This window comes from Pocillopora damicornis, chromosome 13 (assembly GCF_964200805.1).
Source record: "Pocillopora damicornis chromosome 13, jaPocDami1.2, whole genome shotgun sequence".
NCBI classification, from domain to species: domain Eukaryota; kingdom Metazoa; phylum Cnidaria; class Anthozoa; order Scleractinia; family Pocilloporidae; genus Pocillopora; species Pocillopora damicornis.
Window position 1 is genome coordinate 9,975,386 of NC_142682.1, and position 26,471 is coordinate 10,001,856.

Consider the following 26,471-nt stretch of genomic DNA (forward strand, 5'->3'; position numbering starts at 1 on the left):
AAGTGACTATGGACTAGGAACTATCCTACTTCAAGCCAGCAGACCAGTGGCATTTGCTAGTTGAACTGGACTGAGAGACGTTACTCTTAGATCAAGAAAGAATGCCTTGTACTGGTGTTTAGTTGTACACGATTCGACCATTATCTCCATAGAAAAGAAAAGATTACAGTAGTCACAGATCATAAGTATCTAGAAACCATACTTGCCAAAAGTATTAACAGCGCACCCAATAGGTTACAAGGCATAATGCTACGACTGTAAAAGTACCGCCTGAATATTGTGTACAAAAAGGGAACTCAGATGTACATAAGTGATCATCTGTCAAGATCTGCCCTCCCAAACGGCCAAACGCAAAAGGAAATGGGTGATTATGAAGTCTTTACAATTTACGCAGAAGAACTTCTCATGAAAGAGAAGAAAGGAATAGATCCAAATATATTTCATAACATGACAGATGCAACCCTTCAGAAAGTAACACCAGCGACATCAAAAGACGGACATTTCATGAATAGCTGAGATTATAGCGAATGGATGGCCTGAGGACAAGATGCAAGTACCGCCCAATGTTTAAGACTATTGGCTGTATAGAGATGAACTAGCAGTTCAAGATGGAATAATCCTACAGAGGAACGAGAGTGCTCATTCCCACGGCTATGTGCCCACAGATGAAAAAACACAATCCGCTCACCCAGGAGCAGAGGAATGCACGAGACACGCGAGAAATACATTGTATTGGCCATCGATTCATCATGATATCAAATATCTCCGCGATAATGTCAGGAAGCTAAGTCAGATCAACCTAGAGAAACCATGCAGAGCTAGCCTATTCCAAAGAGAAGATGGCAAATAGTCAGTACTGATCTTTTCAATGTGAAGAAAGTCTTCTACTTGGTTGTTGTGGATCATCTCACAAAATACTGGGACTTAGAGCAATTGAATGATACTTATGCTGAGTCCACAATCCTACACATGAAGAAGATTTTCGCCCGGCAGGGAGTCCTTGAGGTGGTAATATCAGACAATGGTCCTCAATTTGCTAGCAAGGAATTTAACGAGTTTTCAGAGAGTTGGAACTTTCATCACGATACATCTTCACCACACAATCCAAAAGGAAACGGAACAGTGGAAGCTGCAGTCAAATAAGCTAAGAGGATACTCGAGATGAGTCGCAACCCCTGGATGGCTATTTTGGAACACAGGAGTACACCTGATGAATTGGCATCACCAGATGAGAAATTGAATTCCAGAAGAACTAGAACAGTAATACCAGTGAAATCCGAGTCACTTGAGCCCCACGTGATACCAGCCTCAAGCATCATACGAGCTTCAGTCAAGAAGAAGCAACAGAACAAGAGGTACCATGATAAGAAAGGAAAACCACCTCCCTCTCTTGTTGTAGTAGATGGTATTCACGCCAAGATCAGGCCTCAGTTGTCGCCCCTGTGGACACAAGGAAGTGTGGTCATAAGAGAATCTGACAGATCCTACATAGTGAAGGCCGATGGCTGTGAGTTCAGAAGAAATGATGTCGTATCAAGAAAACTAGAGAAATGACAAAACCCAAAGTCGTTGTTACGGACCCTTCATTAGACTTTCCTGTGGGCCCACCCACACAGTCAGATGCAGCCATGTCAACTGCCCCACAGCCAAAGTCCATAGAACTACCTGGAGTCAACGATGAAACAGGACAAATGTAGTTGAGTGACATGAAAAATAAATCAAAATCAGAACCAGTACTGATTCGACAAGGCGCAAGATCACAGAGACAAGTCAAGTCAAACTCAAAGTATAAAGACTTTGTTCTGTTTAAATAACCTTAGAGTCATTGTGATTTCTCGTGATTTCTTTAACGAATTATTTGTCAGTCTTTGTAAAGAAGAGAGGATGTAGTGTGACAGTCAAGAATGTTCTAGAAGTAGCTGTGTCATGCTGAGTCATCCCTGAATCAATATATAAATAGAATCTATTGTAATGCCACGGAACGTTCTAGATCCTCAACCATACCTGTAAAATCTGAGCTTGTAACTTGATGTAGCGAGTAGTTTAGTTGCTGGTATAGACCGTCAGATATCAATAAAGGTGTATGCTGCAGAATGCAAGACATCCACACTCAAAGCTTGTTTAGTTTGCACCATTGAGTCATTTAAGCTACTTATGCATTTTGTCTGGTTGAAGAGTTTAATGTTGGCTGCAACTGGTGCAATTTTACTGTCTTTGCTAAACTGACTATTGAACCACCTCAACCAATTATGGTAGTTTGACTTTTTTATGAGTTAAAGTCATAAAGCTAGATTGTGCAGTCAAACAATTTAAGGTCGTCGTGCATTTTGTCCAGTTAAGTCATTTTAGCTAATTTCATCGTTTGAACTACTTCAACCAGTTAAGATAGATTGTGCAATTTGTGCAGGTTAACAGTTTTTTTTTAGGTTTCACTATTAAACCAGTTAAACCAACTACGCCAGTTTGACCATCTGGACTACTTGTACCGTTTCAGTAAGCTTATTCAGTCTGCCTAGTTGATTCATTGTAGCTATTTTGATCCTTTGAAGTACTTCAACCAATCATGTCACCTTGTCCAATGTCTTTGAGTTGAACTGTTTTCACACAGTTGACTATTTAATCATTTTAACTTGTTTTTGAGCCGTTATGTATCTTGTCTGGTCAAACCATTGAAGCTAATATTACCATCTGAACGACTTTAACCAAATAAGACAGATTGCGCTTTTTGTGCAATAGAATTGTTGTTGCTAGTTTGACCTGCAACTCATTTGAGCTAGTTGAGCATTTTGTTCGATTAAACTTTTTGAGCTATTTTGATCATTTAGACTACGGCGGCAAATTGAGATAGATTGTGCAGTTTAAGTAGTTAAGATTCTTTGCTGGTTTTGACTATTTAACTGTCTGAGCATTGATCATTTTTACCTCTTGAAACAATACAGCTTCTGCAGATTCTGCATTTTGTGTTGTTCTTCAATTGAAAGTAGTTTGACCATTTGAACTACTTCAACCAGTTGAGAAAGATTATGCAGTTTTTAACTTCTTAGCCAGCCCAACCATTTAAGCTAGTTGTGCATTTTGTCTGGTTGAACCACCAAAGTTAGTACGACCATCTGAACAACCTTAACCAATTAAGATAAATTTTGCAATTGGTGCAGTTTAACTGTTTCCGCTACTTTGAGTATAGACTAATTAACGAGTGTATCCAATTTAGCTAGATTTTGTAGTTTGTGCTGTTAATGCTATCAGGCAAGTTATGCATTTTGTCCAGTTAAAGCATTTACGCTAGTTTGTCCATTTGAACTACTTTAACTAATCAAGATAGATTGTGGTTGAGCCATCTAAGGTAGACTTTCCAGAATGTGCAGTGGAACCAATTAAGCTAGTTATGCATTTTGTTCAGTGGAACCATCTAACTTAGTTTGACCATCTGAACTACTTGCAGTGATGAAGGCAGTCTGTGCAGTTTAGCTGTTATCACTAGATTGATATTTAACGAGTTGAACCATTAAACCTATTTATGCATTTTGCCCAGTTGAACCATTTCAGCTAGTGATGCATTTTGTCTTGTTGACCTGTTTAACTCAGAGCAACCGTTGAACTTCATTTGACTTATTTAGTAGAAAAGGTCGTGGTTATTCATCGTGGTGAATGACAATAAAAGCTAAGCTTTTCGTTTGTCTCACATTGTAGTCACATGTGATGTAGATTGCGTCGTTTCGACTGCATACTGCTACTGTTCTTCAGGTGATGAGGTTGACAGTCATGTGTGATCTTATAAAGCATGATTCTCTACTGTGATTAGTTGTTTTTCAACAGCTCTGATTGGTGCATTTCGATCCTTGCTGTTCACTCGCTGATTTGTATCCACCGTTAGCAATGAGACAATCTTAGACAAAGAGATCATGGTATCTTTCACCGTAGAATCGCTGTTTACCAACATTCCTATCGATGCCGCTGTACAAGCCGCACTGCAGAAACTCGAGAATGACCCAAGCCTTGCAGACCACACCATGCTAACACCTGTACAGATCACTGACCTTTTTGACCTTCGATGGCGCCACCACAAGGAGTTCGATTTCTGCTGTTATTGCTAACCTCTACATGGAGAGTTTCAAAGAACAGGCGATAACTACATCATCCTACAAGCCTAGGATCTGGAAACACTACGTGGACAATACCTTTACCATCCTAGGTCGCGAAAAAAGGATATGACTTTTTACAGCATTTAAACAACCAGCAGCCTTCCATCTACTTCACCATGGAGACAGAGAAAGACAAAAAACTCGCCTTCCTAGACACCACAGTTTTAAGAGAACCTGACGGCGCCTCACTCCCAGCATATACAGGAAGCACATGCACACTGATCATTACTTAGCGTATGATTCACAAGACCCTCGATCACTAAAATGCCGTATTGTTAATTGCCTTTATAAGCGCACCAAACGTCTCGTAACAAAACCCTCTGTCATCTCCAAAGAGAAAAAACTTCTGTCATCTGTTCTGGTTTCTAATGGTTATCCTTTTCCTTCTTGTAGAAACTCACCAAGACCAGAAAACGAAACAGCAGTGCCCAACCCGCCAACGAGCTCAAAGCTACTGTGGTTTTACCTTATGTCAAAGGTCTTTCCGAACAGCTTCGCCAATTCTAATAACCGCAAGGCGTACCCGCTGTTTTCAAGTTTGAGACTATGTAAGATATCTCAGTTAGTGCAACCAAAAGACGCTGTCAATCCAGCTTAACATGATGATGGATTCCCTGTGAATGCAGCAAGGTGTACATCAGAGAGACTGGAAGACCTATGCAAGTCAGAATTAAGGAGCATGATCGAGGCATTCAACTCACTGGTACTGAGACCTCCGCCGTTTCAGAGCATGCCCACAACACTGGACACAAGCCACTCTGGAATGAAGTAAAGTTTATTGATCATGACCCTTGTTACTAGACGCACAGGGTCAAAGAGGCAACTCACACAAGACTTCACCCTAACAACATCGACAGGGATAGTGGAATAGAAATTCCAGAAGCATGGATGCCCACAATCAAAAAACACAACAACAGGAGAGCCGTGTGAAAGCGGACAACCAAGGGAGCAAATAACTGAGTGAACAGCAAGGATGGAAATGCACCGATCAGAGCTGTTGAGAAACAACTAATCAGAGCAGAGAATCATGCTATATAAGATCATGCATGTGTAGTCGTTTTCATTGCCTGAAGAAGGGTAGCAGTATGCAGTTGAAAGATTGCAATCTACATCACATGTGACTACATCGTGAGACAAACAAAAAACTTAGCTTTTAGTCACTTGACTAGTTAACCAGTTAAACTATTTCAGCTAGATGATGCAGCTTGTGCAGTCGATTAATTGAAGCTAGTATGAGCATTTGAGCTGCATTAACCAATCAAAATAGGTTATGCAATATGTTAGATCCAAGTGTAACATTTTTTTTGATTATTCGTTCTTGCCTAATTTGTTTTCCCTTGCGTACGCAAATTACTTTATACTTCCTTTCGTCCATTTGTTTAGTCTTCTTTTTTGGCGTTAATTTAGGTGTTTGTCTCTTTCTGTCAGTTTTCGTGCCCTCGTTAGCGTTTCCGTGCTGTTTCATCTTCATTAGCGCCTTTCTATAGTTTTATTTTCCGCATTTTCTAGCGTATTTGAATATCGTAGTTTGTCAGTACAGTTTGTGAGTTCAGTTTGGTCCGCGCTTAGCGCAGTTCTGTTTAGTTTGTTTCTAGCCTCTTTGCGTTATTCGCAGTCCTCTTTACAGAAGTTTTCTCTGGCCAAAACAATTTTCAACCCACACTCTTAGTATCAAGCACGTTCGGCTCCAATAAATCTTTTTCTTTTTATTTGGTGTGTGGTGTTATCATTCAAGGCCAGGAGTCTTGCAGGTTTATGGCAGTTTCATCGTTGAAAATTGTTGGTGACATGTCGTTTCATCATGAGCTTTAGCCGCAAGCAGCTTACAGATCCCGTCGCTCGGCGAGTTGGAACACGCGTACGACAACCAAACCGTTCGCTGGATTTTGAAGCGTCTAACCTGGAAATACTTCGTTTCAAGAAAAATTCAAGGTCTGGTCACCTATCTACCGTAACCGCCATTTCCAATGAAATTTCTGGCTTGCTTACTGATGATCATAATCTTCAGGAGGTTAAAGGGAAGCTTCCTTACTTGGACAACGCTTTTGAAAGATTCAAAGAGGCCCATCGCGATTACGTCGAAGAAATTCTGGATGAGAACGCCATTATTGAGGAGCAACGCTATCTTGAAGACAAGGAGAGAAAGGTTCGTGTGTTCCGTCAGGAGATCATCGAATGGATAATTAATATTGAATACAAGCTATTAGCAGAATCGCTTCAGGTAGATTCAGCAGTGAATCCCGAAGATTCAATTAGTTGTGCTGGCACACCAATTCCTTCAGGTGCTTCCAAGGTTTCAAAACATTCAAGTCGAGCAAGTTCACGTGGTGATCGTGCTTCATCAGTTGCAGCCGCGAGAGCCAAAGAAGCCGCAAGAATTGCCGAGTTAAAAGCTGAAATTTCTATGCTCGAAAAGCGCCAAACACTCGAAGAGAAAAAGTTTCGTTTACAGCAGGAAGAATTACGCCTTAACCTCGAAGCCGAAATGATCAAGACAACAGCTAAGGAGAGGGTCTACGCAGCAATGACCTCCCCTTCTCTACCGGAGGTGAAGCCTTTAAAATTGGAGACAGAGCTCCAGGATCAGGAACCCCCTCGTACCAGCCCCCGCGCGAAAAGGTCTTTTCCAGGCGAGGTGCACCACCCAGGCCAGGGCGTGTCTATGGATTCTGTTCCTTACGGCCAGTTTGATTATCAAGCCTGTACAGTCGGTGAGGATCTGAGAAAGGAAACGATTGGTTTGCAGCGGCAACAGACTGCTCTTCAGTTTCAGCAGAACAGAATGATGGAATTGCTAGCGCATAATCAGAATAGGAACAAACTTCCGCAGCCCCGTGTCCCTGTGTTTGACGGAAACCCTATTGAGTACCGCACTTTCGTTCGCGCTTTTGAAAATTTGGTTGAATCCAGAACATTTAGCAGTACTGATAGACTCTATTACCTCGAGCAGTTCACCGCAGGGGACGTTAAGGAACTTGTAAGATCCTGTCATCATTTACCAGCGGAAGAAGGTTACGATGAGGCTCGTAGGCTTTTCAGAAGGAAGTATGGTGACGATTATCGCATAGCATCCGCTTACGAGATGAAGGCCCTCGACTGGCCGAGCATAAAGGCAGAAGATGGTGTGGCTTTGAATCGTTTCTCAGTCTTTCTCGCAAGTTGCAAGAACGCATTGGCAGGTAGCCAGTACATTTCTAAGTTTGATCAGCCAGGAAACATTCAAAAGTTGGTGCTCAAGATTCCTTACAGCATGAGAGAAAGATGGCGTCGCTTAGCTGATGACATCATGGACAGACAGTTAAGGCCAGTACAGTTTAGTGACTTCGTCGCCTTTGTTGATCGCGAAGCACGAATACTAACCAACCCAGTCTTTGGCAAGATATCCGATACCGTAAGATCGGCGCCTGGTCAGCGGTCCTATGGTGGCAAGACATCCAATCCCAAGAATCTCAGTCTCTTAGCACATGTAGGCGATAGTGAAGGTCGTACCAGTGAAACTGTTCCGCAGGGTGTAAAGGAGCCATGTCAACGCGCCGATGGAGAGCAGAGACCTCAGACTCGCAAGGTTCAGCCAACTGGAATCGATCAGGGTCCCTCACAAGGGAAAAATCGGTGTCTCTATTGTAGCAGAAACCACGCCCTTGAGGATTGTCAATCATTGCGGTGGAAACCCTACCAAGAGAGAATTCAATTCCTGTTGTCCAAAAAGCTGTGCTTTGGATGTTTATCCACCTAACATGTCGCAAAGTTTTGCCCGCAGAGGAAAAATTGCAAGATTGCGAACTGTAAAGGACGGCATCCTACTGTTTTACGTACAAGCCCTCGTGAGAGACCAGCTGTCGACGTTGGAGTGGGTACGGAAGACGTAATCAGCACTCGAGTTTGTAGTCACATGGTAAAAACGGGCACCAGTGCCAACAGTGAGACTTCAGGAGAGGGTCGTAGGACAGGCATGGCCGTAATACCAGTTAGAGTAAGAGCGAAAGATAGTGATAAGAGCGTCATCACCTAGGCCTTCCTGGATAACGGTAGCAACTCCAGTTTCTGTACTGAATCGCTCATGAAGCAGCTCGGGATTAATGGTCAACAAGTTAAGATATCCCTGTCTACTCTTGAGAAGAAAAATAGCATCACCAACAGCTTCCTGGTTCGCGACCTTCTTGTATCCGATTTGGACGAGAACGAGTGGATTAGCCTCCCGACCCTTTATACCAGGCCGGAGATTCCTGTGTCCAGCAGCGACATTCCAACTCAGGATGACATTGATCAGTGGCCCCACTTGCAAGGAGTTTTTCTGCCTCGTCTCGACGCTGAGGTTGGCCTTTTGATTGCTAGTGACGTTCCCAAGGCTCTCGATCCACTTGAAATCAAACACAGTCAAGACGGTGGTCCTTATGCTTCAAGAACTCGAATCGGCTGGGCGGTAAATGGTCCCTTAGGCCGTCGTCACCACAGTTCACGGTCATCCACTTTTGTTGCTAAAGTCGATCACCGGCTCCAACAGATGATAGAAGACTTCTACAATCGCGATTTTACCGATCCCACCGCTGATAGCAAGACAGAGATGTCTCAAGACGAACGTAGATTTATGCAAATCGCCGAACAGACGGTGGAGTTGAGAAATGGGCACTATCAAATCTCTTTACCTTTTAAGGATCGCCAAACGCCTGTACCCAGCAACAAGGCTCAGGCCTGGCAGCGCGCCATTTGGTTGAAGAAAAGGCTGGAAAGAGACCCGAAGTTGTATCAAGATTATAAGGCCTTTATGGAAGACATTCTCTCCAAAGGATATGCACGCAAAGTGTCCCCTGATCAGAATAGCCCCGCGAAGGGCAACGCCTGGTACATACCGCACCATGGTGTTTACCACCCTCGCAAGCCAGGAAAGATCCGCGTCGTGTTTGACTGTTCGGCCAAATTCATGGGAAAGTCCCTCAATGACATGCTGTACAAGGACCCGGACCTAACTAGTTCGCTTGTAGGAGTCCTGTTGAGGTTTCGTGAAGAGAGAGTGGCCGTCATGGCGGACATAGAGTCCATGTTCCACCAAGTGAGAGTTCCCGATCCTGACAGTTCCTTTCTGCGTTTTCTTTGGTGGGAGGATGGCAACATGGCGCGCGAATTACAAGAATTTCAGATGGTCGTTCACTTGTTTGGAGCCATTTCATCACCGGCTTGCGCAAACCTCGCACTCCGCAAGACAGCAGAAGATAATCGTCACAGCTTCCCTCCTGACGTCATTAACACAGTTAAAAGAAACTTTTATGTCGATGATTGCTTGAAGTCCCTCCCTGGTGAGCAGAAAGCCATTGAGCATGTTGGCAGTTTATGCAGTTTACTATCACGTGGTGGTTTCAAGCTAACCAAATGGGTCAGCAATAGTCGTGATGTTCTGCAAGCTATCCCTGAGAAGGAGCGAGCAAAGGACATCAAGGACATGGACATAAGGAAGGAAGAGTTGCCTGTTCAGCGAGCCCTGGGAGTTCAATGGTGTGTAGAATCCGACTCGTTCCGCTTCAGAGTCAACATTAGCTCCCGTCCACCAACGCGTAGGGGTATCTTGTCTCTAGCGAGTGCTATTTTCGATCCGTTGGGATTCCTGGCACCGTTCGTTCTGACCGCGAAGGAAATCCTTCAAGATCTTTGTCGCATTAAGGTAGGATGGGATGACGAGATCCCGACTGACTATGCTGCACGTTGGGAAAATTGGCTAGCAGATGTTCCAAAGCTCTCGGAGTTTGCTGTGAGTCGCTGTTTAAAGCCAGAGGATTTTGGTCCCGTTAAATCCAGTCAGCTACATCACTTCTCTGATGCCTCAGAAGCAGCTTATGGCTCAGTGACTTACCTTCGACTGCTTAGCCATGAGGACCGAGTTCATTGTTCCTTCCTGTTTGGAAAATCACGCGTTGCTCCTCTGAAAACTATCTCTGTTCCTCGTTTAGAGCTCTCGGCCGCAACCGTTTCTGTGCGACAAGACAAGATGCTCAAGGAAGAGCTGGAGATGCCTCCTAATTGTGAATCCGTGTTTTGGTCAGACAGCATGTCAGTGCTTCGTTATGTGAAGAACGAAAGTACGCGTTTCCACACGTTTGTTGCCAATCGGGTTGCCGTACTACGAGAGGGCTCAAGTCCAGATCAGTGGCGCTATGTGGAAGGTGTAGCGAATCCTGGAGATTGCGCTTCAAGAGCGCTGACTGCCAAAGCATTGTTGAGCTGCCAAAGATGGTTACTGGGGCCGGAGTTTCTTTGGAAGTCAGAAGAAGATTGGCCTAGGAACCCCTTATCCCTTGGATGTCTTCAAGACGGAGACCCGGAAGTGAAGATGGTTTATAAGGTTTGTCACGCTTCTGTTTCCGAGTCGGAGCATCCTTTGGTTGAGTACTTTCAACGCGCGTCTTCCTGGCACCGATTAAAGAAGTCAGTTGCATGGTTTTTACGATACCTTGGAAACTTGAAAAGGTCAAGTAAACGCGGAAAATCGAGAGAGCCGATCCTTTCAACTCCCATCCTTTCTTTACCACCAATTACCGTTACGGAGTTGGCAATTGTGGAGCTAGAAATCCTCAGGAACGTCCAGCAGTTCAATTTTCCGGATGAGCTTGAGCTGTTAAGCAAGTCTGAAAACGGTACGCAAGTCAAGAAAAGCAGCAGCCTTCGAAGTCTGGATCTAATCTTAGTGAACGGCGTCTTACGTGTCGGTGGGAGGTTAAGTATAGCGTCCACTGCATTTGAGGCCAAACATCAGATTATTTTGCCCAAGAAGGATCACGTGACCAACCTTGTGGTAGAATATTACCACCAGATCTCCGGTCACTCTGGAAGGGAGTACGTTATCAGTCTTGCTCGCGAGAAGTTTTGGATCGTAAACGCAAGTTCTGTTGTCAGGAAAGTTCTTTCGAAATGTTTCAGTTGCCGGCGGCGTCAAGGCCCGTTCTGTGAGCAGAAAATGGCTGACCTTCCCGTGGATCGTGTTACCCCAGGTCAGCCACCTTTTACATCTGTCGGCATTGATTGTTTTGGTCCTCTTCAGGTGCGCCGTGGGCGAAGTCTTGTGAAAAGATATGGGGTCATTTTCACGTGTCTTTCTATCCGCGCGGTTCACATTGAAGTGGCGCACAGTTTGGAAACTGATTCTTTCCTGATGGCGCTCAGAAGGTTTATAGCAAGAAGGGGCCAGGTAAAAGAGATCAGATCCGATAATGGTACCAATTTCACCGGCGGAGAGAGGGAGCTCAGGGAATCCATCAACGCGTGGAATCACAACAAGATTCACGAAGCTCTACTTCAGAAGGGTATCAAGTGGAACTTCAACCCCCCCTATGGCTCCCATTATGGAGGTGTTTGGGAGCGCTGCATTCGAACAACGCGCAAGGTCCTTCGAGCTTTGCTTCAAACTCAAACTGTTGACGACGAAGGTTTAGTCACCCTCCTATGTGAAGTGGAAAGCATCATTAATGGTCGTCCAATCACCACAGTTTCAGGTGACCCCAATGATCCGGAGCCCCTTACACCAAACCATTTGCTTCTTTTACGCTCGGAACCTCAGATGCCCCCTGGGTTATTCCAAAAGGAAGACTCCTTCTCTCGGCGCAGATGGAGACAAGTGCAATATCTCGCAGACATCTTCTGGAAGAGATGGTCTAAGGAGTACTTGCCTCTGCTCCAAAGTAGGCAGAAATGGACGACGATTCGCAAGAACCTGGCCGTTGGGGATATTGTTCTAGTGAGCGCCGAAAATTCCCCTCGCAATTCATGGCCCCTTGGTAGAGTGGTAGAAGTCTTCGCCGACAAGAAGGGTTTGGTACGCCGTACCAGAGTGAAAGTAAAAGGAGCAGTTTTGGAGAGGCCAATTGACAAGCTTTGCTTGCTGATAGAAGCTTGAACTTTCCCTTTGGAGTTATTTTCTGTGCAATTTTCTGAATTCAGGAGAAGAGAACATTAAGAACACTTAGGAAGACACTTAGATCTTTAATTGTTTAATTTAAGTGCCTCGCGTGTGCTCCTCACTTATGGGGCCGGTATTTTAGATCCAAGTGTAACATTTTTTTTGATTATTCGTTCTTGCCTAATTTGTTTTCCCTTGCGTACGCAAATTACTTTATACTTCCTTTCGTCCATTTGTTTAGTCTTCTTTTTTGGCGTTAATTTAGGTGTTTGTCTCTTTCTGTCAGTTTTCGTGCCCTCGTTAGCGTTTCCGTGCTGTTTCATCTTCATTAGCGCCTTTCTATAGTTTTATTTTCCGCATTTTCTAGCGTATTTGAATATCGTAGTTTGTCAGTACAGTTTGTGAGTTCAGTTTGGTCCGCGCTTAGCGCAGTTCTGTTTAGTTTGTTTCTAGCCTCTTCGCGTTATTTGCAGTCCTCTTTACAGAAGTTTTCTCTGGCCAAAACAATTTTCAACCCACACTCTTAGTATCAAGCACGTTCGGCTCCAATAAATCTTTTTCTTTTTATTTGGTGTGTGGTGTTATCATTCAAGGCCAGGAGTCTTGCAGGTTTATGGCAGTTTCACAATATGTTTAGAGTTTAACTGTCTTTATTAGTTTGACCATTTAACCAGTGAAGCCATTGAAGCTAGTCACATAGTGTAACCGTTTTAGCTAGTTGTTAAACTATTTGAGCTAGATCGACCATTTGAACCAAGATAGTTTGTGCAGTTTCACTGTTATTGCTAACTGACTATTTAACAAGTTAAATAATTTCAGCCAGATTGCACAGTTTTTGCAGGTAAGCCGATTAAGCTTTCCAGTAAATTATTTAGTCTACTTTGAAGCATTTGTGAAATGTGAAGCATTTGAGCTAGCTTGTGCTGTTTTTTTAGTTGAACGACTTAAGATATTTATAGATTATTCTGGTTCAACCATTTTAGCAAACTACACATTTTGTTATTTAATCTAGCTTAACCCTTTCAAAAGGAAAACCAATTCAGCTACATTTAATATATTTCCACACAGTGAACATCATATTATTGATTGACATCTATAAATATGCTAGTTTGACCATTTGACTCATGTCAACAAAGTAGGATAGATTGAATAGTTTTTGAAGTTTCACTGTTTTCAATATTTGACTATTTAACCAGCTGAACCAATGAAGCTGAATTGTGCTATTTGTGCAATTAAACTTATTAGGCTAGTTAAGCATTTTGTCCAGTCGAATCAGTCAAGCTAGTTTTGACAGTTGACCTATTTCAACAGTTTAACTGTGTTCCCTAATTTAGTCACTTAAATTAATTTAGCTACATTGAGCAGTTGAACCATTTATGCTATTTATGCAATTTTTTTAGTTGAAACATCAAAGCGTTCGACCGTTTGAGCTAACTTAACCAATTAAGTTAGCTCAACTCAGTCAAGTGCAATTTGTGTTATATTACTCTCATCCCTAGTTTGACTATATAACCAGTTGAACCGAACAAACTACTTTGAATATTTTAACAGCTTTAACCAATAGGGCTAGATTGTGCAGTTTGTGCAATTGAAGGTATTAAGCTAGTTATGCATTTTGTTCAGTGAAACTAGTTAAGCTGGTTTGACCATTTAATAAGTCTACAAGTTTCGGCGCAATGCGCTATTCTTATAATGGCCTTTTAAATTTGACAGTTTTGGACCCCCAGTTTTAGTTATTCCAAAGACAACACTCTTTCAAAAATCGTCTATAGAAAGGTAGAAGCTGGTGATCACGTTTCTATAAAACAGCGTTATTGCATTTTAGGTCACTGTGAGCAATTTCACATTTATGAATATCATCTAACATGACAGCCGTCTAAGGAGGGCAAAGAAGAGATTAAAAATAACCCTTAGGCATATACTATCTAAGGAATAATAGGAAAGATTAAAAATAACCCTCTGGTATACACTACCCAAGAGGGCATAGAATATATTAAAAATGACCCTTAGCTTTACATTAACGAAGGGGGTATCGTAGAGATAAAGAGTAACCCTCAGGTATACAATATCCAAGAGGTATAAAAGAAAAAGAAAGAAAGCCAAAGGTATACACTAGCTGAAACGGTTCAGCTAGGTTCAACTGGCGTAAAAACTAGTTGAACTACTTCAAGCATTGAAGATGGATCGTGCAACTTGTGGAGGTCTTTAACTATTTGACCATTTGAACTGTTTAGACCAGATTTTATTTTATGAGCAATTGAACCTAGTAATCTAGTTTAATCATTTTAATTGCTTCAAGGAATTAAGATAGATTGAGCAGTTTTTCAGTCAAACTAGCTTCGCTGGTTTGACTATTTAACCAGTTGAACCAATTAAGTAAGTTTGACTATTTTAACTACTTAAGCCAATTTAGCTAAATTGTTTAGTTTCTGCAGTTAATTCATTGAAGCTAATTTGACCAATTTAACTACTTTTACCAATTAAATTAGATTGTGCAGTTTGTGTAGTTGAAGTATTAAGGCTAGTTATGCGTTATTTCCAGTTGAACCATTTAAGCTAGTTTGATCATTTTAACTACAATGACTAAGATAAATTGTACATCTATTTCAGTTTAATGTCTTTCCTAGTTTCTCCATTTATCCAGTCGAACCAATCGAGCTAAAACTACTACCTTGTTGAACTATTTCAAATGGTGAAACTAGCTTCATTGCTTGAAACAGACAAAATGCAAAACTAGCTTAAATGGTTTAACTGTAAAAACCGCAAGATTTAGCTCTATCGGTTCAAGTAGTGAAAATAGTCAAACTAGCTTAATTGGTTAACTGGTGGAAAAGGCAAAGAGTCAAAAAATTGTTTAAATACACAAATTTCACTATGTATCAAAGTAACTCAAAAGGTTAAATGCATACTTAGCTTAAATGGTCTAACTTGTCGAATAGTCGAACTAACAAGGACAGTTATACTGCACACATTAGTGCAATCTATCTTAATTGGTTGGAAGGGATCAAATGGACATTTTATCTTTTATGGTTCAACTGGAAAAAATTCATAACTTGCTAAAGAGGTTCAAATTGTTAAATATACTACCAGAACAAAACAGTTAAACTGAAAAAATTGCGCAAGCAATCAAAAGTGGTTGAAATTGTCAAGAAAGCTACAGGGAAACAATTGCACAAACTGCACACTCTGGCTGAATTGTTTCAACTCAACCTTTTAAATAGCCTAGCCAGCGAAAACAGTTAAACTGCATAAATTGCACAATCTACCTTGACTAGCGTAACTACTTCGAATGGTCAAGAAAGCTAAAGTAAGTGAGCAGGACAAAATGCATAAGAAGCTTAAGTGATTCAATCACTCAAAATAACGTAACTGGTTCAGCTAGTTAAAAGAATCAGACTAGACTAATTGGTTCAAATGGTTAAATAGTCAAACTAGTGAGAACCATTTAACTGCGTAAATCGCACAATCTATCTTGAATGGTTAAAGTAGTTCAAATGCTCAGCCTGGCTTAAATGGTTCATCTGGACAAGGTATATAAACTAGCATAAGTAATTTAACAATCCAACTGCACAATCTAGCTCAAATGGATCAACGGCTTAAATAATCAAACAAGCAAACACCGTTAAACTGCTAAAGTTACAAAATCTATCTGAAATCGTTGCAGCAATTCAAATGGTTTAACCGGTTTAACTGGACAAAGTACATAGCTAGCTTAATAGGTTCGATTGCACAAACTGCGTAATCTAGCTTAATTTGTTTAAATAGTCAGAATAGTCAAACTTGTTCAATTAGTTCTACTTTTTAAATAGTCAAAGTAACGGAAACAGTTAAGCTGCACAAATTTTCTTTCTCAACTTGTTAAAATACTCTGAACGCTCAAACTTGCTTCCAATAGTGACTTGTGAAAACTGCAGAATCAAGCTGAACTGCTTCAAGTAGTTAAAAGTCAAACTAGTTTCATTGGTTCAGCTGGTTACATGGTCAAACTAGGGAAAACAGCTAAAGTACAAAAATTGCAGAATCTATCTTAACTATTTGAAGTAGTTCAAGAAACGTTCGACCTAGCTTAAAAGGTTTAACTGGACAAAATGCGCAACTACCTTAAGAGGTTGAACTCCACAAAGTGCACAATCTAGCTTACTTCCCTCAAACTAGCTAAAACAGCAAAATTACTCAAAATGCTCAGTCTATCTTAACTTCTTAAGTTAGTTCAAATGGTCGAACTAGCCAAAATGGTTCACCTGGAAAAAAATTCCCCACTACCCTAATAGGTTCAACTGCACAAACTGCCAAATTCCAGCTTAATTGGTTAAAATAGTCAAAAAAGTCAAACTAGTTTATTCGGTACTCTCTTTTTAATAGTCAAACTAACGAAAAGAATGAATTTCACAAAACTGCACAATCAATCTCAAGTGGTTGAAATATTTCAAATGGTCAAACTTGCCGTCATGAGGAGCTTCGGCCCTGAAAAACAAATTCACAGCATGCATTTTAGAGAGGTGCTACAATTTCTGCCATTAGTGTAGATAATTACATAAAAACGTTAATGTGGAATCAGCCTGAATGCTTTTAAAAACCGAAATGTTTTGTCAATTCCCGATGACTGCAATATGTTGTCCTGCCACTAGGTCTGAAGCATGCCGATGAAGGCTGTTTGCTCAACACCTGGTGACCAAACAACATGTATATTGTATACTTATTTGGGTCTCTGTGTCGGACAAAATAGACAACGAAAATTTCCAGGAGATGGATTGGTGAGGTCTCAAAACATAATTTTGTAGTTGATGTGGTATCAAATTGCTCCCGACCTTACACTTTAGGCGGGAAGTGCATCTACTCAAAAAATTATGGGGAGCCCCAGAGATGTCTTCAATTACTAAATGTTCTTACAAATTCAAACTTCATAATTCTAAAACGATGTCCATAAATTAATACTTGAGTCACTTTGAAATCAGTCAAAAGAACACTTATCAAAAGAATGTTCAAAATCAGTTTAAATTAGTGAATCATCATTAATCAAATTACTTGGATGACTCTCTTTGGGGCACAGACACATGTGCGGACGTTTGATGCACAGGTTCAGTCAGGATCTCAGCACTTCCACTGGGGTCCACTAGTGAACCTCTGGACTCCTAAACTGAAGACGAAGACTGAAATGCAGGAGGGAGAACTGCTCTCGGTGTGCACGTCAATTGCCTTTTCTTTACGTGCTTGCCTGGTTCTGAGTGTGATTGAGTCATTTTCTTGCTTTAGTTGTCTAAATAGAGCAGTTTATCCAACTTGAATGTCACGATTTTTGACGGCTCTCCTAGAATCAGCTTGGCTCTTGATCCCGAGTCGCTACTGAGCACCTATGTGGCACATGATTGCAGGGTCGCAACTTTCACCACTTGGTACAACAACAGGGTTGGGTAATTTGGTTCTAACTGGCCCCCTAAAGAGGGCTGTAGCAGGGAAAAACACCCGCAGTACAATGGGAAGTAGTTGACAAGGGACTGATCCATATCTTCCTTCCACTGAGTAGTTGTGCGTAGTACCTTTCCAAAAGTTCCTCATGAAGTGTTCCACTTCTCCATTAGCTTTGGGCCACAATGGAGACACCTTTCGGTGCTTGAAGCCAAGATATGTAGCAAATTGTGTTAACTCGCCACCAATAAAAGGGGGGAACTATTATCGGACTTTACCACTTAGAGTACACCATAGGCAGCAAATATGTGGTCAAGCCAGGGAATCACTGCTTTGGCAGATGTAGGGTGGAAGATCTCAATCTTAGGAAATCTTGAGTATTTGTCAACTACAATAATGGCATAGTGTCCAGCAACTTCACAAAGTCAATGCTTATTTGTTCACAGGGACCATGGGGCAACAGAGTAATCTGCAGAGCCTCACGGGAAGGCTTGAGCATTGCAACTTAACAGGGAACACAAGATTTCACAATAGAATTAACTAGGCTGTCCGTTCTTGGAAACCAGACCTTTGAGTGCAACAGCCTACGAGTCTTTACTAGTCCTTAATTGCCTTCATGGGCCAGTTCGATTACTCATTTCTTAAGTGCATCGAGTACTACTATGCGGCTTCCAGGAAGCACAAGGTTGCCCTCCACTGAAGTCAGCTCACTGTGGATGTTGACAATATCTTGAGGGTGTTTGGGTCGACTCTTCCACTGGCTTCAGGCTATTCCACTAGGCCATTCAAATGAGGTGCATTACTTCTTGAAGAGTGGTATCTTCTCTGGTTGCTTCACTGATCTCTTCTCTACTTAGAGCCTTATGTGTTGCTAGGGACATCACGAAGTTGACATATTGCTCTCTAGACTCTGCGATGAGATGACACTTTCTATCACCCTGGAAAGACCTTAAGATATAGTCTGCTGGATGTAGGTCGCCTCTCAAATACAACATTTCAAAGTTGAAGGACTCTAGTTTGAGTTCTCAGTTCTCAATCCTAGCTGAGGCTTGGAATACAGGGCTGGTGAAGATGGCTGGCAGTGACTTACGATCCATACAGAAGTGGTTACAACCCCAAACAATTGCCAATGCCTTGTGCTTGATTTAAGAGTAGCGCCTTTCCACTCTCTAGAGGGCTTTGCTGGCGTAAGAGATCACTTTGCCACCTTGAGTTAACATGCCTCCCAACCCAACAAGACTAGCATCCACAAGCAGGATGGATTTCTTGCTGGGGTCAAAGTACGCCATTACTTCATCCAATGTGAGACTACGCTTGAGTCGCTCCAATGCCGTTCGGTTATCATCTTCCCATTTAAATTCAACACCTTGTGGGTGAGGTCACACAACGGAGCTGTAATATCTGCATAACCATGCATGACATGAGCCACATAGTTGGCCATGCCTAACAGGCTGCATACATCGCTAACTGTGGTAGGTGCTTCTGCTTGTGTGATTGCTTCCACCGTCACAGAATCAGGTGATCTACAATCTTCACTAAAGACCACGCCAAAGAACTCAATAGGTGGCATTTAAGTTTGGCACTTTTGTTTCCTCAGAGTAAAGTTGAACTCCTTGAAGTGAGTTAAAACAGCATGCAAGGTCTTTTCATGCTCCACTGCGTTGACTCCACAGATGATGACATCATCACGAATATTATTAACACTAGGGATGTCACCGATAGCAGTAGCAATTACACAATCACATCCTTAAATTTTTCAGCCACAGCATTTATACCAAAACTAAGGCGCCTGTACCTGTACAGACCAAGATGAGTGAAAAAGATGGTAATATGCTTGGAGTCTGGGTGAAGGACCATCTCATGATATCCTTGATTGAGATCGAGTTTGCAAAAGACTTTAGCCCCACTGAGGTCGTGTACCACTACAGTGTTCCAAGCTCCATAGCAGTTGCAAATCCAAGAAGAGATGTTTTGTCATCTACCGCGAGAAATTCAGAGTCAACTGAACAACACTTAGATTCCACTAGGGCCTTGAATTTACCCAGCACCGAGAGGGGTTTAGATGAGTGAGAAGCATACACTTCAGTATCACAAGGTTCTAGTCCACAATCAAACATCTTGGACACATCATAACTCACAATGCTCACGCGGGCCCCAGAGTCCACCAAGAGCTTGCATATGACAATATTGACTTTCAATAACACAAATGGAGCACTAACCTTGGTAGGAGAAGTTAACATCAACGTGTATTCATTATCTGAACTTGACGGCGGTGAACGTGGCTTTGACTCTTTGTTCACCTACCTAATGGTTTAAGGGGGCCTAAAGTTTTGACAACCTTGCTTCCTGTTTCCTTTTTGATGTGTTCCACCTCTCCCATAGGACTAACCCTTTTGATAACCTGGACAATACTGCGCATAATGGCAACATTTTTCGCGGGAGTTGCACTTTCGATTGAAAGCAGGACACCAACTTTTGGCATCGTGTGTCCAACTTTCTCTACAGTTAAGACAATGAGCTGTCTTTGTCCACTGGTTTGGACTTCTGAGGGAACACAGCATTGGCATTTCCAGGGGATTCTATGTCGGTTGCTTGCTGCTCTGAGACTTTTAATGCTCCTGCTTTGGCTAACAGGGCTTTAAGTGTCATGGTCAAATCTCTCTGTGGTTTTCAGCAAAGGCTTTGCGAAGTGCATGACTGAACTATTTGAGATTTAAGTGCCGCTCTTGCTAAGAGCGGTCCTCTCGACTTCCCATTGGAAAAAAAGTTTTCTTTTATTTTTCGCCCATGAAAAGGGTTTAGGACAAATGTTTAAAAAAGAATAGTTAAGTTGTTCTCCAGTTCTCTCTTTGCTTCGCCACGAGATGATTTTTGGCCAGACCACCCCTGTGGACAGCAATCGAAAGTGTGAATTTCAAAGAATTTGTCCAGTGCGCAGCAGCTGCAGCAATAAAGCTCACGGAGTTCTATCTTGCTACAAGTTACAAGTTGTATTCAGTTAGTTCACAGACAAAATATGGAAACTTCAGCTGAAATATTTTTCATACCAGCGTGATCAGAGGAGACCCTTCTCTTCGACCTTGATTTGCATATCAAAAATTCACTACTTTGTACAAAAGAATTCTCAAAATGCAGGCGTTTATCGGGCTGAAAAAGCATATCAGTGCATAGTTTATACACCAATGAGGTAACGGATTGCCTCTAGCCTGCGGGTATATCTCTAGCCTCCATCCAGCAACATCTTAAAAACAACGCAAATCTATGCTTACGTAAATGTGTCACATGGTGAAACTAGCCTAAGTAATTCACAGGAAAAAGTGCAGAACAAGCTTAATCGGCTTAACCTCACAAACTGCACCATCTAGCTGAAATGGCTTTACTGGTTAAATAGTCAATTAGCAATAACAGCGAAATTGCACAAACTGTATAAAGTATCTTGATTGGTTCAAATGGTCCTACTAACTTGATAGTGGTTCAACCAGACAAAATGCACAACTAGCTTAAATAGTTGGACTGGTTGAAAAAGTTAAATTGGGAAAGACAGTCAAAGTGAAAAAATTACAATCTCTCTCTACTGGTTGAAGTAGTTCAAATGGTCAAAATATCTCAAAAACTTCAATTGGACAAAATGCTTAACCAGCTGAAATGGTTTAACTGGTCGAAAGTCAAACTAGCAATGACACACACTGCACAAAAAGTGCAATCTATCTTGGTTACAGTCGTTCAAATGGTAATGTTAGCTTCAATGGTTTAACCAGACAAAGATACATGACAGCTAAAATAGTTCAAATAGATTAAATAGTCAACCTGGCGAAAATAGTTCAATTCAAACACATTGCACAAGCTGTCATGATTGGTTAAAGTACTTCGAATGGTCAAAATAGCTGCAATTAATCAACTGCCTAGACCGAACAAGATAACTGAATTGGTACAAGTAATCGAGACTGGCTTGATCGGTTCAACTAGTTAAATAGTCAAACCTACCAAATTGCACAATCTATCTTAACTGGTTGAAGTAGTTAAAACGATGAAATGAGCTAAAATAGTTTAGTTGGACAAAATGCATGACTACCTTAAATGGCTCGACTGCAAAATCTAGCTTAATAAATTCAACTCGTTAAAAAAGTCAAACTACTGGTACCTTAATTGGTTGAAGTGGTTCAATAGTCAAACTACCAAAGACAGTAAAACTGCACCAATTGCAGAATCAATCTAAATTCATTCAATCAGTAAAAATGGTGAGACCACCTTCAACTCTTCAACTGGAAAAAACGTATAAGAAGTTTAAATGATTAAATGGTGCAAACTACAAAATCTTAATTGCTTCAAGCGGTTATAAAGTCAAATTAGTGAAAACAGTAAAACTACATAAATAACCTATCTTAAATGGTTGAAGTAGTTCAAATGGTCAATAAGCTTAGTGTTTCAGCTGGAAAAAATGCACAACGGGCTCGATTGGATCAACTGCACAAACTGCAGGATATAGCCTAATTTGGTGAAACTGGTCAACTAGTCAAATGAATAAAAACAGTTCAACTGCCCAAATTGCACAATCTTTCTTAAATGGTTGAAGTAGTCCAAACGGTCAAATTAGCTCAACCGGTTCAACTAGCATAAGTAGCTTGATAGGTTTAAATGCACAAGCTTCACAATCTAGCGTAATCAGCTTAAGTCGTTAAAATGGTCAAACTGGCTTAGATGGCTAAACCAGACAAAATGCATATCTACCTTAAATCTTTCAACTGGTTGAATATTTAAACAATGGAAGACAGTGAAACTGCAATATCTATCACAACTAGTTGATAAAGTTCAAATTGCTCAAACTAGCTTTAAATGGTTTAGACAACATATCTCAAGCTTTACAGGTTCACCTGGTTAAATACTCGAGCAAGCGAGGACAGTGAAACTGCACAACTTGCACAATCTAACTTCATTGGCTAAAATCATTCAAATGATTGAACTAAAAATATATTTTTCAATGGGACAAAATGCATAACTTACTTAATTGGTTCAATTCCATAATTTTATAATGTAGTTTAACTTCTCTAAGTTTAAGAAGTCAATTTAGCTTAATTGGCTCAACTGGTTAAATAGTAAAATAAGGGAAAACATTTACACTGCACAAACTGCAAAATGTATCTTGATTGGTTAAAGAATTTCAAAATGGTGAAACTAGCTTATTATACTAGCTTTAATAGTTGAACCACACAAAACGCATAGCCTTAATGGTACAATTGGAAAGTCTCCCAAATTTAGGCGAAATTGGTTCAAGATAAAGTAGTAAAGTTACCTTAATGAAGATAAAGTAGTAAAGTTACCTTAATGGATTCCACTTGGTAAGTAGCTCGAAAATTGCACAAACTATTTAATTTCTTCAGGTAGTTTAAATGGTCAAACTAGTTTCAGTTGTCCAACTGAAAAAACTGCACGATCTAGCTGTATTGGTGAAATTAGTGTTGGGCTTAGCAAAAATATGTCCTTAAGTCTAAGTAGGTGTTTGAGCAACTAACGTTGTGGCTATTCTAAATTCTCTTGATGGGTTTTGTAAAACCTTGAATGTGAGGAAGAACATGAAAACCAGTCGCTGGTTTCTTCTCATCAGGAATGTTACTAGTTGTAACTGGTCTCTGGCAGTTACGGAGAATAGCCATTTATCGTTAGGTCATTAGAAACATATCTTTGCTCCTCAGGCTTTGAATCAAGTAAAGATGGTTGACGATCAGTCCTGCTGAGTAACGTTTCAGTCTATTTATGATAAATCCTCTTCTTCCACCCTGCACTCATTTAAATAAAGAAAAGGCAAATGTCTATCCTTTTCATGCTTAAGCATAAATTAGATAGATGGCTCTATGGATTTAATACGATGAAGGCGTTCCACTTCATTTCTGAATACTGCAGAAATAGCATCATTGATATATCGTTTTCAGGAAAAGGATTTAGCGGTAAAGTGGCAAGGCCCTTTTTTTGCATCTTCCATAACTATATTGGCAATGACAGCAGAGACCGGCGAACCCATTGCTGTACCAAAACCTGTTGGTTTTGAGGCAAAAAGATAGTATATCAATAATATCCTCCATAGGAAAAGAACTTTTTTCTTCTCTGAGTCTCTTCACTACAACTTTAAGTTTAAATGCTTAAACCGGACAAAATACATAAGTAGCTTGGTAGCTTTTACTGCACAAACTACACAATGTACCCTAATTGGCTAAAGTAGTTAAAACAGTCAAACCAAACTAATTTAATTGTGTCAACTAGTTAAAAGTCAAAGCTAACGAAAATAGTTAAATTGCACAAATTGCACAATCTATGCTAACTCAATTAGCATTGGTAATTAGTCCCTATGGATTTTGGATATAATAGATTGTTTTGTATCACTCCTTGTCACTTCACTTGAGGCCTTGGGCTGTGTACTGCTTGAAGCGTTCTATAACTTTTTTCGATGGATCAATCCGACATGGCGGAACAAGTTCCCCAAGCCGTTGCCGGTAGAGCGATAGCTCAAGTTGTTCAAAATCTTCAACCTGCTCAAGGCGAACCTGCCGTGGCGCAGCAAGCTCAGGACCAACCTATGGCACAACAAGCTCAGAATCAAGAGGTATGCATCTTTTTCTGTTTCGGACACCATGTGGTTGATTATATTTCAGTGGCTAATTTTTACCGATAGAGTTTAGATTTGGTTTACTTTCTGTAGATGTGAAATTGTGTCAGGCCTGCGGGGCCGTGAAAGTTTTTTCTTTGCCTGCAGGGCTGTTAAAGTTACTTTGCCTGCGAGGCCGTGAAAGTTTCCTTTGCCTGTGGGGCCGTGAAAGTTTTTTCTTTGCCTGCGAGGCCGTGAGAGTTTTCTTTGCCTGCGGGGCTGTGAAAGTTTTCTTTGCCTGTGGGGTTGTGAAAGTTTTCTTTGCCTGCGGGGCCGTGAAAGTTTTCTTTGTCTGCGTGGCCATGAAAGTTTCTTTGCCTGCGGGGCTGTGCAGAAAGTTTTCCTTTGCCTGTGAGGCCGTTAAAGTTTTCGTCCCCTGTGTGGCCGTGTAGGAATGCTTCCTTATCATTCTAAACAGCATATGGCAGTTTGCGGCCTTTCCTTACATCTAGGCAGTTCGGAAAGCCGTAAAACACTAGAACAAAAATTTATATTCCAAATCGGCACCCTTAATCCCCACGGAATCAACGAGCGCTTTTCATTCAACTAATTTATTCCTGTTTTCTCGTCACCACATTCCCACCAATGGCGTAGCTCCACTTCCTACATATAAATCCACACACAACCCACAATTCCTCTAATCGCTCTGACGAAGGGCTAACGTTCAAAACATCAGCTTTTTTACCTTTTACGGTGGCTAATTTACGTTTTCAACCCAGTTGTTAACACTAAATTACCTGCTATACTCTCCCACCGACGCAGCACCACAGTTTCTTTAGAAACTTACCCCTTTATTCATTAGTTTTTTCTATTGCCTGAGAGGCCGTTTGGATTTATTTGCCTGCGGGACAGTGGAAGTTTCCTTTGCGTAGGAGGCCGAGAAATTTTCTTTGTCTTCGTAGCCGTGAAAGTTGCTTTGTCTGCGGGGCTGTTAAAGTTTTCTTTGTCTGCGGGGATCAAAGTTTTTTCTTTGCTTGCAAGGCCGTGAAAGTTTCTTTGTCTGCGCTGTCATTTAAAAATTTTTTGTTTGTGCTTCTGGGATCGAAAATAGTTTCGGTATTTTGCTTTTTGGAATGAAATGCTTTATGTTCACCTTCGGTTGTGGTAGTGTGATGCTGGCGCGCAAGAATAATTTTTTTTTCTCCTTTAGCCTTTTTTGTTTTTGTGGCTTGAATTTTTACTTTGTAGCCCCTCGTTTAAGAAATTGCATGCTGATGTAGAAAGTTCTGTTGCCGTGTTTTGCTTCGTTGGAGTGTGATGCCTGAGCATCAGTCGCCGTTCATTTGCTTGTGCAAGCTTACGTGTAGTAGCTTGTAGTTGCACGGTATTTAAAAAAAAAAAAACAAAAGACTGCTCTGTCGTTGTGTGTTTTTAAAACATTTTTTGGCCTGTGAGGCTAGGAGCGTTCATCGTTATTGCTGGAAGTTTGAGGTTTTGATAATTTTATTTTATTTTATTTAATTTAATCTAACTTAATGTAATGTAATATTTCATAACTTGTAATCTAATCGGTGTTGTTCTTTTTCAGCCTGTATTATACTGTGCTTGATCAGTTATGAGATTGAGTAATGAAAAGAAAGGAAATGAATGGATCAGTGATTTTTTATCTTGCCTTTTGAATTCTGTTATATAGGAGGAGGGTGATCTTGCTCATGTCTTAGAGAGACTTAAGAAGTTGGAAGATTCCCAAAAGAAATCTGTTGAATCAGTGTTGGAGGATTTACAGCACCTAATACGTTCTCCGTTGTTCCAGAAGGACCAGGCAATTGATTACCTAGTGAATCTGAAGATTGTGGCCAAGGAAACAAAACACGCGAAAGCTGGATTTTATTCTGCAGTGCTAACAGCAATGCAAAATAAAATGTGGGCCTCAAACATGCAATTTAAGCGCTATCTTGAAGCCCTCTTAGGAGATAAGGAGGATGAAGTGGTACTCAAGCGGATTGCTGCCGTAGATAAAGCGTTGCGAGTGCCTGGAGTTGGTGCAAATCGTTTCATGCCAAGGGGGAGAGGCAGCGATAGATCTCAAGTCCAGTGTTTTCAGTGTGGCCTATATGGGCATTATCAGAGGTTCTGTTCCTCGCGTCCACAGCCATGCCCTCAGTCTAAGAGGCCTCGCCTTTATAATCAAGGAGTTGAGGCACCTCAAAAACAATGAATGTATTGACAGGATTAAGGCGTTTTCCCAATGTTTTTGATCAGTTTCCAGTATTTATGCCGTGTGTTTCTCTGCATTAAAGGCTTCCTTTTCATTGTGTCAATCGGTGTCTGTTGTTGTTTCAATTTTAATTCACTCTTGTAAGTTCTGGATCAGGGTAGAGTAGCTCCTGCTGGTTCATCACATATGGTGACCACCAGACGACCAGGCGAACTGAGGCTGCTCCCTCCTGATCGGGAACCC

The 26,471-nt window shown here is 41.2% G+C and overlaps 2 protein-coding genes across 2 annotated transcripts; both read left to right on the plus strand.

The window, feature by feature from the left end:
• The first annotated feature begins 8,202 nt into the window (after window positions 1–8,202).
• On the plus strand, window positions 8,203–12,024 carry LOC149035417 (uncharacterized). The gene has a single exon (XM_089191280.1). The coding sequence runs from the start codon at window positions 8,203–8,205 to the stop codon at window positions 12,022–12,024; it is 3,822 nt and encodes a 1,273-aa protein (XP_089047406.1).
• An 11,863-nt stretch (window positions 12,025–23,887) lies between these two features.
• LOC149035418 (uncharacterized) lies at window positions 23,888–26,228 on the plus strand. The gene is made up of 2 exons (XM_089191281.1): window positions 23,888–24,028; window positions 25,704–26,228. The coding sequence occupies exons 1-2, from the start codon at window positions 23,888–23,890 to the stop codon at window positions 26,226–26,228; spliced, it is 666 nt and encodes a 221-aa protein (XP_089047407.1).
• Window positions 26,229–26,471: the final 243 nt, after the last annotated feature.